This window comes from Vidua macroura, chromosome 2 (assembly GCF_024509145.1).
Source record: "Vidua macroura isolate BioBank_ID:100142 chromosome 2, ASM2450914v1, whole genome shotgun sequence".
Lineage (NCBI taxonomy): Eukaryota > Metazoa > Chordata > Aves > Passeriformes > Viduidae > Vidua > Vidua macroura.
Window position 1 is genome coordinate 65117565 of NC_071572.1, and position 14624 is coordinate 65132188.

At 36.4% G+C, this 14624-nt stretch overlaps 1 protein-coding gene across 3 annotated transcripts in view; it reads right to left on the reverse strand.

Moving 5' to 3' along the window:
- The window catches only part of CBLB (Cbl proto-oncogene B), a 129524-nt gene that overhangs the window by 48589 nt on the left and 66311 nt on the right, over positions 1 to 14624 (reverse strand). For all 3 annotated transcript variants that reach the window (XM_053970566.1, XM_053970568.1, XM_053970567.1), the window contains 2 exons: positions 11414 to 11560; positions 90 to 246 (listed from right to left, as the gene is read on the reverse strand). In XM_053970566.1, the coding sequence (XP_053826541.1) occupies positions 90 to 246; positions 11414 to 11560 (304 nt within the window). The remainder of the gene's footprint in view (positions 1 to 89; positions 247 to 11413; positions 11561 to 14624) is intronic.

The following is a 14624-nucleotide window of genomic DNA, read 5'->3' on the forward strand; positions in this document are numbered from 1 at the left end:
TTTCAGTTTTTAAAAGAAAATGTGCTTCCTTGCCTCAGGGCACTAAGCTTCTCAAATTCACACAAATATCTATAAGTTTCAAATCTTACCTGAAATAGTCTAGTGAAGATATCAAATTCAAAAATTGAAATGTAGTCATTGCAGGTCAAGTCAATAGTAGATTTAAGAGCCATTGCTTCCAAACCAGAGCTAATCTGATGAACTTCATGAATGCACTGCCTGAACACTTTCCATGGCACTATAGTTCTGTTAAACAGGTATAAAGAACAAATTCAATGAAATTAACATATTTAAGACTTGATACCTCATTTAGACATCAAAACGGAACTTTTAAAGGCATGAACTGTAACATTAATTTGGTTTCTATACAGAGGAAAAAAAAACCCTACAAATAAATTTTTCTAAAAGCAGCCTAAGCAAATAAAAGAATAGCTTACCTTCCTTTAAACACTGCTGACGTGTCATTTATTTCGCAATGATAAATATTCAAGCTTCCTTAGGAGTACAACAGAAAGAACAGTGCAGAAACCAAAATACCTTACACCAAGCAGATGTTGCAAACAATCTCACATCCTTTCAGAGATAATGTAAAGGACCATCTCTATGCTTGTAAAAACTATTTTCTTCACAGCCTCCCTTCCCAGAATGATAAGCATGAATTTAATATCTACCATTATGTGATTTTTGCTATAGCTAAAGCCATGAACAGTGGTCAAGTAACATGACAGCAATCAACCAGATACCACCAAGAGTGGTCCAAGCCCTGTCATAAGCCATGACAGTCACATTAACTTTAATAGACAGGAAATTAGAATTATCCTTTCTAACACACAAAGCCACACAAAGCCATGCTCTGTCAGATTCAGTTTCTATTTGCAAAGTTGAAGATAATGCAGGTTAGTTATTTTACCAACTGGGTACTTTTATTTGGAAACTGGCATGAGGTTGATCACTTTAATGTGCTCCATCTTATCACTCTCAATAACAGCAATCCTTCTTGTGTCATTAGGGTCAAATCAAAATTTTACCAAGCCTTAACATCTCTTAAAAATGTTCTGCCACATACTGAGATCAGATTATTTGATATTTTAAAAACATTTTAATTAACCAAAATATAACCAATGCATAATTATTCAAGACAAGATCTCACACATTCACAGTAATATTTTAATAACTGCTAAATCAACAAAAGACACAGGCCTCATAAACTCAGTAATATTTCCTGTAAGTTTTATTAGTTCAAAATGCCTTAGTTTTTCTAAGTATTTTCTCATGCAGAAATGTAAATTACTTAGTACGATGGGGGGGAAACCAACTGTATTAAATTGGTCCTGTGTAACAAATACTATGCAGTTATCCTAAATTAAAACAAGCAGTAATGTGAAGTACAACACTAAAGATACACTCCTGTATTTCTATTGCATAAGATATTCACTACATTTCTAAGTGCAAATAAATCCACTTGTTACATGCAGGCTTGTATTGAGAAAGTCATAGATGACAAAATGGGAAGTTTAATAGATCTCAGCAGATACTTTCATCTGTATGTGAAAAACAGGAAACCACAAAGAGCTGAAGAGAGATACCACATCAGATGCCATTTATGAAAGAATGCACATCAAATTTTCATTAGGGTAAAGAGAGAATAAAACATTGCATTAAATTCAGACAAAAAAAAAATAGAAAAGTAGAAAAGTCAGTGCTTTTGTGGTGTTAAAGTTGTCTTAGTTCAAGTACCTACTGCTTATTTAGCTAACTGTAACCATGGCTCCAAAATGTTTTCTGATTCTCTTTATAAACCACCCTGAATGGTTACAGCACTGGGACCATGCCGAAATGGGGTTAGAAAAGTTTCAGGTTTGACTGTGGGTTTTGTGAGCTTTTTGTTTGGTTGTTATTTGTTGGGGTTTTTTTTTGTTTTTTTTTTTTTTTTGCAGGGGAGGTTTGAATTTTATTGCTTTGAGTTTTTTTAAGGTCACTCTAAAACAAAAAAACAATAGAGCATTTATCAGATATGATCACAGCCACACTACACGTTAACAACTGGTTTTTCATGCCTTGCACAAGACAGCTTCCTAGATGCAATTAATAAGTAGGATCTTTGGCTATCTATTCACTAACACCCTGCACACTCCACCAGCAACACAGAAAACAAAAGCCTTCAGGACAGTATGTTTTTAGGGCTCTGTTGGATAGTACTTTGGCTGAGACAGAAACCAGATGCTGGAAAATGAGTGATTATCTAATGAAATAACATCTAAAGTTATTTTTGGGGATTTCTCCAAGAACAAGTACTTGGAATAATGGTGGCCCAAATTTAAAATACACTAAATTCAGGAAGTTTGTTTTCTCTGCAGCTTTGTGGGATAGGTCTTTTATCTTCTGCTTTCTTTAAATAAAGGTGTGAACTGGTTGTTGAAACTGTTAACTCCTATTTCTCAGCAGCTATTTTATAGAATTTTCATTCCTAAATATTTTGAAACAGCACCAGCCAGGGATTATTTCTCCCCCAGTGTCTCTCTCCAGTTTACCCACACATATGCTGAGCTCTTTGAGACCTTGCAGACAGCTCACACCCACTAAATGCAGGTGTTACTGAGTCTTCACAAGGTGGAAGGTTTCTGCAATGCTGTCTCCTCCTGCTCCTACATAACTGAAACCCAGTGACCTTTCAGGTACCTGAGAAACACATCCTCTGGCAGAGATCTGGGAGGGGTCACAGGCATGAAAGAAGCTTTCAGAGATGGCTGGCAAGTTGAGTTTCTGTCTGAATTATCAGTTCACATCTCTTGCTTTCTTGTGTTTTAGTGGATACACAGCCTTTGAAGGCACCCATTCATGAATCGAGTCTAAAGAGTTATTTTAATTTGGGTTTTGGTTGGTGGTAGAGGCAGTGGAAGGGGAAAGAGAATAGGACCAAGGTGGAGATTGGGATTGTCCTAGTTAATAGCATGTTTAGATTGTTATTTAAATATATACATATGTTTACATATATAAGACACCTGTCCTTATAGAAAGTAAAAAAAGAAAATCCTGTTTGCAATGAAGCCACTGCCTGCCACATTCAGCTCCTTGAACCACAGAAGGCATCTCCTATAAATATTTTCAGGGATCTTTGTTGTATTTGTTGCATCATGTCCTAATGATACCTTGCACTAGAGGCTGGCGGATATTCTGCACATGCCTCATGCTATTAGGCTGAACCTGTGGACACTTGTCTAGGAGATGAGTCAGTCAGCTCTGCCTCAGCTCATCAGAAAAATGTGATTTGACATCCTGGTAACATTAGGTGTCTACAGAATTAGGCTGACAAAGTGCAGGTCTCAGTATTTCAGGTATTTAATTGTAGTTACATAAGCTTGTAGAAGAAGTGTCCATGACTGACTCCAGCTGAGACAATGTTCTGGGGAGTCTCTCACAGGAGAGGATGGTAGTAAACAGTGACTGTACTTCCCTCAAAGGTTTGATGCCCAAATTTTACAGCACTACTGCATAAGCACACATTACAAACAGATATACCTGGAGCTTTGGTAACAATTTCTCTTTTTATAATACAGTTTGGGGGAAAAAAAAATCTAAATTACACGTACATACTATTACTGTGGTCCATGTTAATTTATTGCAACTCTCTATCAGCTCAAATATCTTCAGAGAGATAATATTAGAAGGAAACAAAAATATGAAGAAAGCCACAGTGTACATGATGTACAGCAGTAAAAGAACAGAAAGACCTTTTACAAGGAAATCCTAATCTCTACCTGCCAATCTTTTAGGAAATGATTTATACACAACATGTCCTTGTATCACTTTTCCTCATCATTAGCATAGAAGCAAGCCCATGCCAATTCAAGGAAAGAAAACAAAATAAAACAAATGATCCTGAAAAATATTTCCTTAAGAGGCTTTTTGTGCATCTCTCAAACCAACAAAACTATCTGGATCTTGGTATTTACCCTGGGATTGTTCTCTTAAAGAGTCCTGTCAAAAACCCTAAACTAAGCCATTTCTCCTTTCAAAAACACTAAAATAAGCCATTTCTCCACAGGCCTCTGTAAATGACACTACTTCTCTCCCTTTCTTCTGCAATAGTAAATCTAGTAAGTGTATTTGAAAAACTATGAATTCTAAAGTGTTCTAACTGAAACATAAGATTTTAAAAATACTGTTATATAGGATGTTATCTATTTACTATTGTTGGCACAAAGCAAATTATGACTATAATCTCAAATACAGTGCTTTAAACACCACCCACACAACTTCCATATGCTTAAAGGAAAAGGATTAGTGTCTAGCATGTGATTTTCAAGCAATTTAGCAGAGGAATTTAGGTCCTCTCTTCCCTCCTGCCCTGATCATGTGTCCATGGGATTTTCTTAAACTCCCCAAATGTTGCTACATTATTAAAAAGCAAAAGACATGAAAATAAACCTGGAATATATGAAGCCTATATTTCCTGAGCACAAAGAGTATGGCACTTGTGTAAAACTGCAGAGATGCAGCTATCCAGGAATGTCAAGTGACACTGCTTCTATTTGAACCAGAGCAGACCACAAGAATGTCTAGAGAGGTAAACATGTACCTGTGTAACTTACACTTACAGTGAACATTTTTGTCTGCAAGCAACAAATGTTGCCAAAAAACACACCATGAAAAGGCCATTACTGTTTGCAGAGCAATCTCAAAAATATTCAAGAGAACACTGACCCAGATACAAACATTCTTTGTAAGTCTGCAGTGATTTTGATTTATGTGGATTTTGACTTATCACCAATGAAAAGAGCATTTTCTTAAGACTGCTGCTTCAGTTTTGAGTGAGAGGCCACATGTTTCCACTGCTTCTGAACTGCAAAGCAAATAATTGACACACAGAAGGCTTGAGAAGTTCAGTCCTGAGGGAAAAAAAGAATTTTGCCATATCATGCCAGTACAATTGCTAAATAGTGACATCACTCCCAACAAATACAGATGAATATAATGAGAACAGAGAAGGTAAAAGAGAGAAAACTAGCCTTATGAAATGGAGAAAATATACCACCAAAAAAAAGCCACTTCCAAAGCTTTGTAACTGGACATTGCTAGAGAGACAGCAAGCTCCTTAAGAGATACAGGAATTCTCTATTTCCCCAAGTGTCCCCAAAGGGATATACTTCTCTGTATTTTTAATTCTGATCTCTAACTACAAACCCAAAGCATGCTCATGCTTTTGCACATCCTTTTATACTTAAAACATTGCCTCTCCTGCCTATCCATGGAGAATGTGTTCTCCCGTCTCACCATCTTGTGTGCCAAGTATCAGGACTTTCTTCTATCTTTTATACATGCCATTTTATCTTATTCTTAGTTACCCAGAACAGCTGTGAAGACTGCTCTTTTCCATTTTCTAATCCAGTCTTGCAACTTTCTACCGACTTGCTCTTCTCTATAACATTACCTGTTGTCTTATTCAAACCTTTTTAATCTTGCATTTGTAAGAAAGAGGTCTAAAGAGATTCCTGTCTCCCGAGCACCCAAAGAACAGTACCTTCTGTCTCTATCTCAAGTTTAAACAAGTTTATCAATAAGCCTCTGCTACTGATCAGCTGAGGAAAGAATCACACTCCAAAAGCCCCGTTTCTGTTCTTCTCCTCTTCTTTAAAAGTTCCTGTTGCTAGAAAAACAGTCTTAACAGTGATGAAGGTGATGGCATTTGGATCACTGCCTCTTCTGCTTTCATCTCTGTCTTTGGCTTCCCTTTACACTTTAGTTCATACTCAGATTTGAAGCTCTTTGGGCCAGGACCAACTCTTCAGTCTGTATTTTTACACTGTTTAGGCAGTAATGGGGCTCTTGGGCAGTATCAGCAGCAAGAACAGAAAATCAAGTAATAAATTAAGGGGATTAACAAGGTGTTAAAACTTAGCTTATCTGAGGTCTCTTGAACTTGAAAACATTTAACTGTCAGATAAGTTGTACATTGTGGTCTGCCTGTTTTACTGCTTCTTCTGTGAACCCAAACCACTGAGGCTGTGTCTGCGCTATCCTGAGCCAAAAAGCACTGACCACAGCAGAACTACAGCTACTCAAAGTTTAGAATATCAATTTGAAATGCACTATTTAACTGCTATAGAGAAATCAATAGCCACTTTTTTTTCATAAATTCCAATAAAAAATAAATACATTTCAGGCCTCATCTAGAAAAAAGTACATGAGCATTAAAACAGTAATGTCTTTGATCCCAACACTGAAAGAATTTCTATTTCCTCAGCAACTAAAAGGTGGGAAATCAATTTACCTGAAAAAAATAACAAAAATGCTATAACGTTTTTAAAGTTCCACAATAAAGAATAAAAGGCTTAAAAGATAAATAAATGGCAAAACTATGGAAAAAATGAAAATCTAAGAATATTGACATTTTGCTTCTGATTCATTCTGCAATGTGAAGACAGCCACAAATCACAAATTTGTGTAACAAACTTCAATAGTTACCAAGCCCTGCATGACTTCTGTAGTTTTCAAATTCAGAAGCTGAAAGATCTGGTAGGTCATCTTGCTTACTCTCATTCTCAGTTCAGGATTGCTCCCTGTGGCATTTTGCACATTTCTACTCAGAATAAAAAAACCCAAAAAACAAACAAACAAACAAAAAACCAAAAACAAAAACAAAAAAAAAACCAAACAAACAAAAAAACCCCAAAACAGTAAAAGATGTAAAGTGTTATCAAAATGAGTGAGAAATCAAGGGAAATTCTCATCAAGCACTATACAGTAATAAAATGTTGGTAATGAAGATGCTATCAGATTGTGTTTTATATGCATACTTACAACCCACTGGGGCGGTTACTAAAATGTCTGTAAACAAATGTAACTGCTGATTACATGCCTTACAATTTCACAGTTGCACTGAACATTACTGCTTAGCCATGCATGTAACTAGCACTTGCTTCAGCACAACTATAATGGTGAACCAGGGGTGAAGATTCACTCCACTGAAACCACTTGCTCCAATCACTGTACTCCAGCAATCACTACAAATTCAAAAAAAAATCACATCTTCTCAACTTCACCACTTTCCTGCTTTTGACATTATCAAGTTTTTTCTTGCTATAGATAAAGTTTGTGCCAATTTATTTCTTAGTTCTCTTTTAGTCAGGTCCTTTTTATTTTTCAAGAAGCTCTCTTTTTCCACATAGCCTGTGAAAATGCCAGAGACAACCTATTCCAGGCATTCAGCCTTTAGAATATTCTCACTCATTCCTGAATTTTGTTTTCAGAAGCAAATCCAAATAGTCTATTCCCAATCTCCCCGATATCTTTTCTCTGTCAACTTCCTTGACAAAATCCATACACCAAAATAATCCCAGGCCATCTATTGAACACTGCTGACTCCTTCACCTACCCCCTAATTTGGACACATGCTTTACTTTGTCCTTGCAGAGAAATCAATACCTCCACTTTTTCCTTCTTCATACAGCTATTCCTTCTCCTTCCGTCCTGACAATCAAAATCTCATTATCTCCCACCTTTTTGTATCAATCTTCCCTATACACTACTAAATCTCACACTGTGTCTTCAGAGCCCTTCCAAGCATCCTATGACTTCCAAGGTCTCCCGTTCTCCTCTGAAACGTGCAATACTGGAAAAATTTCACAATTGTAAAGGCTCTGACTGTGTGCTCCTTTTACACTTACTTCCTGTGTGAGGGCTGATGATTTCCATTATTGATATATCCGCTGCTCTCACAAAGCATTCTCTCCCAGATAAGCTTCTCCAACTACTGGCATTGTCTAGAAGTTTTTTAGGGGTATACCAGAAATGTGAAAGCTGAGAAGGTATTTGAAGGCCAAGAATATGTGGTTATCTCAGCACTTTGCTCTGAGGGAGCCATTCAAATTGTTTGCTGAGTTCTACACTCAGTGTACACACTGTACACTCAGTTCTACACACAGTGTTTTCAACAGAAATCCAAAGAGCAGCTAGATGTATGATCCGAAGAGCCAAGCCATTTATTTTGCTCATGAGTTTGAAGCCACATGAATTTACACCTGACTAGCTCTAAACACAAAAAGAAAGACTGCAGACTATGACACTTATTAGTAACAGGATAAATAAACTTAGTTGCAGCTGCACAATTTTGCAGCAAGTGTTCAGACAGAAAAATGTAACCAACAAAATTAAAAGTTCCCCATTCACTGGAAAAGAGCAGTAAAAAAACAATGTTCTTTTTTTTTTTTAAAGTACAAACTGGACTCATGAAAACTGTATTACTGGATTTCAGTCTTCAGAAAACTGTAACATGCTGCTTTCTGTAAAAGGAAGTGTAGGTCAAATTTACAAAAACTGAAAGCCAATCAACTTAAAAATACAAATTACTATTGGTGACCTTCTTGTTATTTAAAATATTTCAAATTAAAAATTAAAAAATGTATTATTTCAGAAAGAAATGAGTGCAAAAAGTTGATTCGATAAAAAAAGCATCCAATTCATTATGTTTAGAAACAGGAAGGTTTTTATGACAATACTATGTTGAAAAAATCATGAATTAATCTAATACTTCACATTCCCTCCTTCCAATCAGATCAAACTGCAATAGAAATATTTTTTGTACTACAGTTTACCATCAGAAGCCAAGATCCAGCACAACTTTTTATTTATGCTCTAATCTTGAGCAACGTTAGTAACACAAAGTAAGGGCTACTGTTCAGAAACAAGTGAGGGGTCCAGGCTTGCCCTGTAAACAGAGCTACAGCCAGGAACACACAATCAAGTTCCTTCCTGCACTGCCTAAGTAGAGTTGGGGGTTTCAGAAAGTCCTAAGGGCCTACCTTTAGGTGGCCAGGTTAGAGAAAGATATTATGAGTCATTTGCAAAACCTTTATGCAGGCTTTGCTTTTAGGGAAGTGATACCAGCATATTTGCAAACTAATTTGTCACAACAGATCCATTGTAAAGGATGTGGCTTACAGGTATATCTGCCGTATACTTATAAAAGGATTAGAAAATATTAATGTTTTAAAAGATTCAGGCATTTTGTTTAACAAAGAGATTAAGCATAATGCCAAATAAACTTTTTTTCTTGTCTATTTGTTTGACATATATGCTGTTACTTGTTTTATAGTTACTTAAGCACAGTTAACTAAACCTGAGGTAATGGCAAGGCTGCCAAGCACAGATCTACTGCTCCTTGCTTAGAAGACAGGCATCAAAACCAGCTTCACTTTATTGGAGAAAAGCTGGGAACACCAGTAACAGTGCTTATTTACTTGGTCTGAAAGTAAAGCACAGCTGACCAGAAATAACTCAAAAAAAAAAAAAAAATCAGGCTACACTACAAAACCAAAGATACATATGTTTAACTGCATGTCACCAAACTGCCTTGATTCTTCGACATTTTGGATGAATTGATGTTTTAGGCAAAAAGACAACAAAATCCATACATCCAGTCACCCTCCCTAAAAAAAACAACCAAACAAAAAAAACCCCAAATACCAAAAACCCCCTATCAAAGTATACGGGGGAGAGCAGAGAAGGTCAAAGGGTTTGTACTGAAGGTTCATATTTAAAGTTGCATTCTATACAGAAATTTAAATAAGCAGGAAAAAAACAAAGCCTAGAAAAGGCATGGCAAGAGCTCTGGGGCCATAAAAGGTTTTAGAAATAAATAGGTCCAGGAGATGAGTGAGAAGAAATTAAGTGCGTGCAAGAAAAAGACATGGGCAGAGCTGAGTTGTTCAGATGAAGCGATGCAGTTGAAAGATTCTCCTTATCAACCTTGTTCTGATAAAAACTTACTAGTATGTTACAGTATCCCACTGTCTGACACCTCAAACACCTATCTATTGTGTTATCTCCCAATGGAAATTGGCAGGAAAGAAACTAGAAGGGAATCTCTTGAAACTCCCACGGACAGTAGAAGTCAGTGGAGAATCCCGAAGAGACAGCACAGAGAACATGGGAGCAGAGGAAACTGGCTCAGATGAAATGATAGAAAGAAACAGCAGCTTGCAGAGGAGGAGAGCTCTAAATCCTAATGACAGAAGTGCAATTTGCAATCAAGACTCTTGCTAAAGGCCATTCAAGGACAGAGCCCAAAAGGAAAAGAGAAGTACCACATGGAAATTTAAATTCTGAGAGTTCCTAAGCAAAGGGGGAAAAGAGAGGAAGAAAAAATAGCAATACTGAACAAACATGATCATTAGTCATTTTATCAAAGATCCTGTTCTTCTTTTCTTGACTGACATGTTTTTGAACAGCCTTGTCTGATAGAGAACCCTACATGTCACTTAAGTTAATCCTTCAGAAAACTTTAGCTGAACTTTTGAAGTTATTTTGAAAATTATTCACAATTTTAATGTGAAAATTCACATTAAAATGGGTAACGCGGAACACAGTTAAATTCCTTTTCTCTAACAAAACAGAGGACTGATATAGCAACTTCATCACACTCTGACATTACTTACATGGGAAAGAAATCACCAGAAAATACTACTATGAACCCAGAAAGAGGAAAGTTGACAGTGAGTGTGTTTAGACTAACAAAAAAAAAAAAAAAAACAAAACAAAAAAACATAGAAGTGAAACTTGCAAATTCACACTGAACAGAATTGATTTGCAAAAGTGCCAACCAACTACGCTGGTATTCTAAATAAAAAAAATGACTTACTTTAAAGAGCTGTTTATGCTCAGAAGATGCAACTGATTGTTGCAGAAATTATTCTGCCTACATTGTGCAAGATACCAGAGCTGATGATCATGACTGCTCTGTTATAATGAAAAATACACCAACCTATTGCCTCTGGCATTCCTCTTATGTCACTGTTACACTTAATAAACCTTCCACATGAGAAAGTGAACAAGCTGCACATCTTCTACTAGCTTATATGTGTATTCAAAATGGATTTTTTTTTCCAGAAACAAAGCAAAAATCCCACATATGCCTACTTTTACATTTTCACTACTGCATTTCCTGTATGGATTAAATCACCTATCTACATTTCACACACTTCATTCCATCAAATACTGTTGTAGTTAGAAAGGTGAGATAAGGAAACATACTGGCCATGAAATTAATATCAAGTTCCTAATTCAAACTTTAGAGTTTTCGTTTGTAGAATATATAAATTTTTAATATGAAAGGACATTATTTGCCATATACTTTGTGAGAGCAATATACTAACTTCACCCTATAATGGAACAAATAATCTTCTTGCAGTAAGACTGAACTCAAGTACCATTGACAAAACGACCTTTGAGCAAATTACAGCATTAGAAAAAAAAACAACCACTAACAATGAACTCAGCAATTTCAGCCAATTTAAAGAACTAGATGAGAAATTATTGTCAAAACATCCACCAACCCTTATTTGGATTTGTGAAAAGTTCATTTTTTTAATGCTTATGTTTAGAAAGAATTGAGAATTTTACAAAAGTTACTTACTTATCTTCAAAGAATTTTCTCCAGAAATCTGCAGCATCAGCTTTGGTGATGCGAAAGTTATCACCCTGGAATTGTCCATTTGGAAAAATAGCCTTGATTTCTGCTAACATGTGGCTGAAGATGAGAGACAGCTTTGTAAGGTTTCTCCTGCAGATAGAATAAGGGGAAAAAATCACATCAAATCCTTCAAATTTAATGAATTTAATCAATCTTTCAGTATTTCACATATCCCATGTATTTGTATAACAATCACTGTGTGACACAAAAAAATCCACTGAGTTTTCAACTGAAAACAAAAAAATACAAATCAGTGGTTTGTATTTCCATGGACTTTTGAGGATGTATTTATCATAAGTCTCCATAAAACCACTTTTTGGCAACAGAAAAATCTGAGTTTCAACTGCATATTCAGATACATTTCTTGTGCATTACGCTTGTGTGTTTCTATTTCATTTACTCATTGCAGAAGCAAGAATTTATACTACTAATTAGACAGCTTATACATTAAAAAAACCCCAGTGAACAAAGAAAACCAAAAAACTACCCCACACTCAAAAACCTAAAATTATAGTTTTGTATGTCATAACAAACCTGTTTCATTCCAGGCTTCTAGAAATATAAATATGGCACAGAACTAGATTTACTCCTTTTTCCTATGATTGTTTTATTATTTTTATTTTTTTCAGCCTTCTCTTAGTGTATCCACTTCTTGTTCTCCTTTCAAATGCCCTCTAGTTAAAACTTGCTTTCACTAGAATATTATAAACAACCTAATTTGTTGAAAATAAAACAAAAACAAAAAAATCAAGCTTCTTTGCTATTGTCTCATTTCCATACATTTTCCAGGCTTGTATCAGTTAATTAAAAATTACTTAGCTTTTGGCACAGAAATCCCATCTAGTATAGTGCAAAGAACAAATAATCCTTAAATGCAAATAATCCTTTTGTATAGAAAAAATCTGTAGGAAATGGTGAGGAGAGGAGAAAAGAAAGAAGAAGGAAACTTTGTAAGAGCTTATGCCTGGAGATTCCTTGATGCTCCTTGAAGGAAAAAAAAGGGCCATTTCCCAAGCTAATATACAAAATAGAGGAGACCGAGCTGTTTCTGATGAAGGATTTGTATTCTTGTGAATTCCACTGCAGTATTTTAAATTGTTAGAAGTGTCCCATGAATGTCAAGCCAGTTCACCTTTAACCATCTCAAGTATTACTTAAAAATTACTCAAGCAATTTAATGAAAATGACAGTCAAATGCTTGTCAATCATGTAATTTATAGTCTGTTTAAAGACAGTATTTTAAATAAATTTAAACTTATTCTTAAGTTCCTTGACACATGGAAGGAAGTATTAAGATAGACATTTATTTTAGTTGAACATATTTCCTGGGGTCTTCCAAAAAGAACACTCAATTTAGCACTGAGGTGGTAATTATTTCAACTACATTTGTGAACTTTATAATAGAGATTTATGGGGAAGCTGTGTTGCAGATTTACTATCGATTTTACTACCAAGAAAATGATGATAAAGTTGTTGTGAAAACATGGGTAATTTAAAATAAACAAAGCAATCCCAGATGAATACACTCTCACTTCACTCAAGATTAAGAATGGCTATAGGGCTAAGTCCTCTAATTCCTTCAGTAAAATCAGATGTCTATAATTAGGATGCTCAATAGTTCCTTGCTATCCCCCTTCCTATTTCCTTAGTATTTTAATTACACCCATGTGTTCTTTATTATTTTACTCCTCAGAACTCAAGCCTGATGCAGAGGAGCAAGCAACAGCTTTTTTCATGTGGCTTCCTCAGTCTGCCCTAGACCTAAGATTAAACGACAAGCTTTCTGTACTTGGAACAGATGGGAACACGACTCGGTGCAAGTCTGAGCAGAGCTCGGCCTTGCCTGGCACAATCAGTGTCCCACATTAACGTGCTGCGCTGCTGGGGCTCTTTTCGGGTACAAATTCACCTAGTGGATCTATGAGGCTTGAGCCCTGCAGTGAGGTAAGGGATGAAGTCACCCAGAGGTGCCACCTGGGGCACTTCCTTGCCCGGAGGGCAGAGTATGTCTGTCCCTGCAGAGGCACTGCCTGCTGGGCACAGCTGCACAGGACATGGCCAGAACCAGCAGCTGCTAGGATGTGGGCAGTAAAGGCACAGGAGAGACACACACCCAAATGGCTCCATCTAAATCACAAAGCCTCTTCCTTCCCTCTTAGAACAGCACCAGTCACTAAGTGCATCAGGACATTTTTGTTCCAGTATACAAAATCGTAAGGAAAGGAAAAAAGTAAAATTATTTTTTGTTTGCATTTGTATAAACAAGAAAAAAAGTATTTTAACATCTGAGACAGCTTCTTATGTGATGGCAAAGGTGAAACTCGAAACCAACTAGAAGCTTGTCTGTGCTTGAACATATATCACAGCATGTACAGACAGCAAGAGATGATAAACTCCTGGTAATTTATATGCAGGATATCTGTTTTTTTCTCTTTAATTTTGATTCTTACACTATGAGATCATTATCTCAAGTCCTTCTTTGGTATCAAAAAGCCATGATAAATCATGCCTCAATTTTTCACTTACATATTTTTTCTTTAGAACCGCAAAGCACATATTGCACCATTTTTGCTCAGATATACTAATGTGATACCAGATCTCAGTATCTTCTTGAGGCAAAGATACAAAGCTCACTGATTTCAGAAATGGTTTTCAACAGTTAGGGTGCAGAGATGATGGCACTGGGGTGGGCCAATGACTCTCCCTCTCGGGGAATTTCACTTGCCTGACGATGTCTATCCATTTCAGCAATGTGCTTTTCCTGTGTTGGGGAGGGCTTTCCCAGGACACCTCAGGAAGCATGTACTCCACTTTATCAGACCTGGCTGTCTGTGTAGCTACATTTTTCAACTTAGGTTGGTTCCCTTCCTTCCCCCATATGAAGGATGGAGCAGTGTCAAAAATTTTCCATCTTACTTTCCATTCATAAGTTTGAGACAAAGTATTTAGGTCCTATTCAATTGAAAAAAACAACTAAACCCATCAAGGTCTGGCAATTTAGTGAATAATTCTAATGGAAGCCAAAGAACTGTTTGACCTCAGCACCTATTTTAGGTCTCATTGCCACCATGAGACTGTAAAGAAAGCAGTCTGCATCTCCTGCAGTAACAAAGGCTTTCTTCTCCAGGTCACAGCAAAGACTAATGCAGTAGCA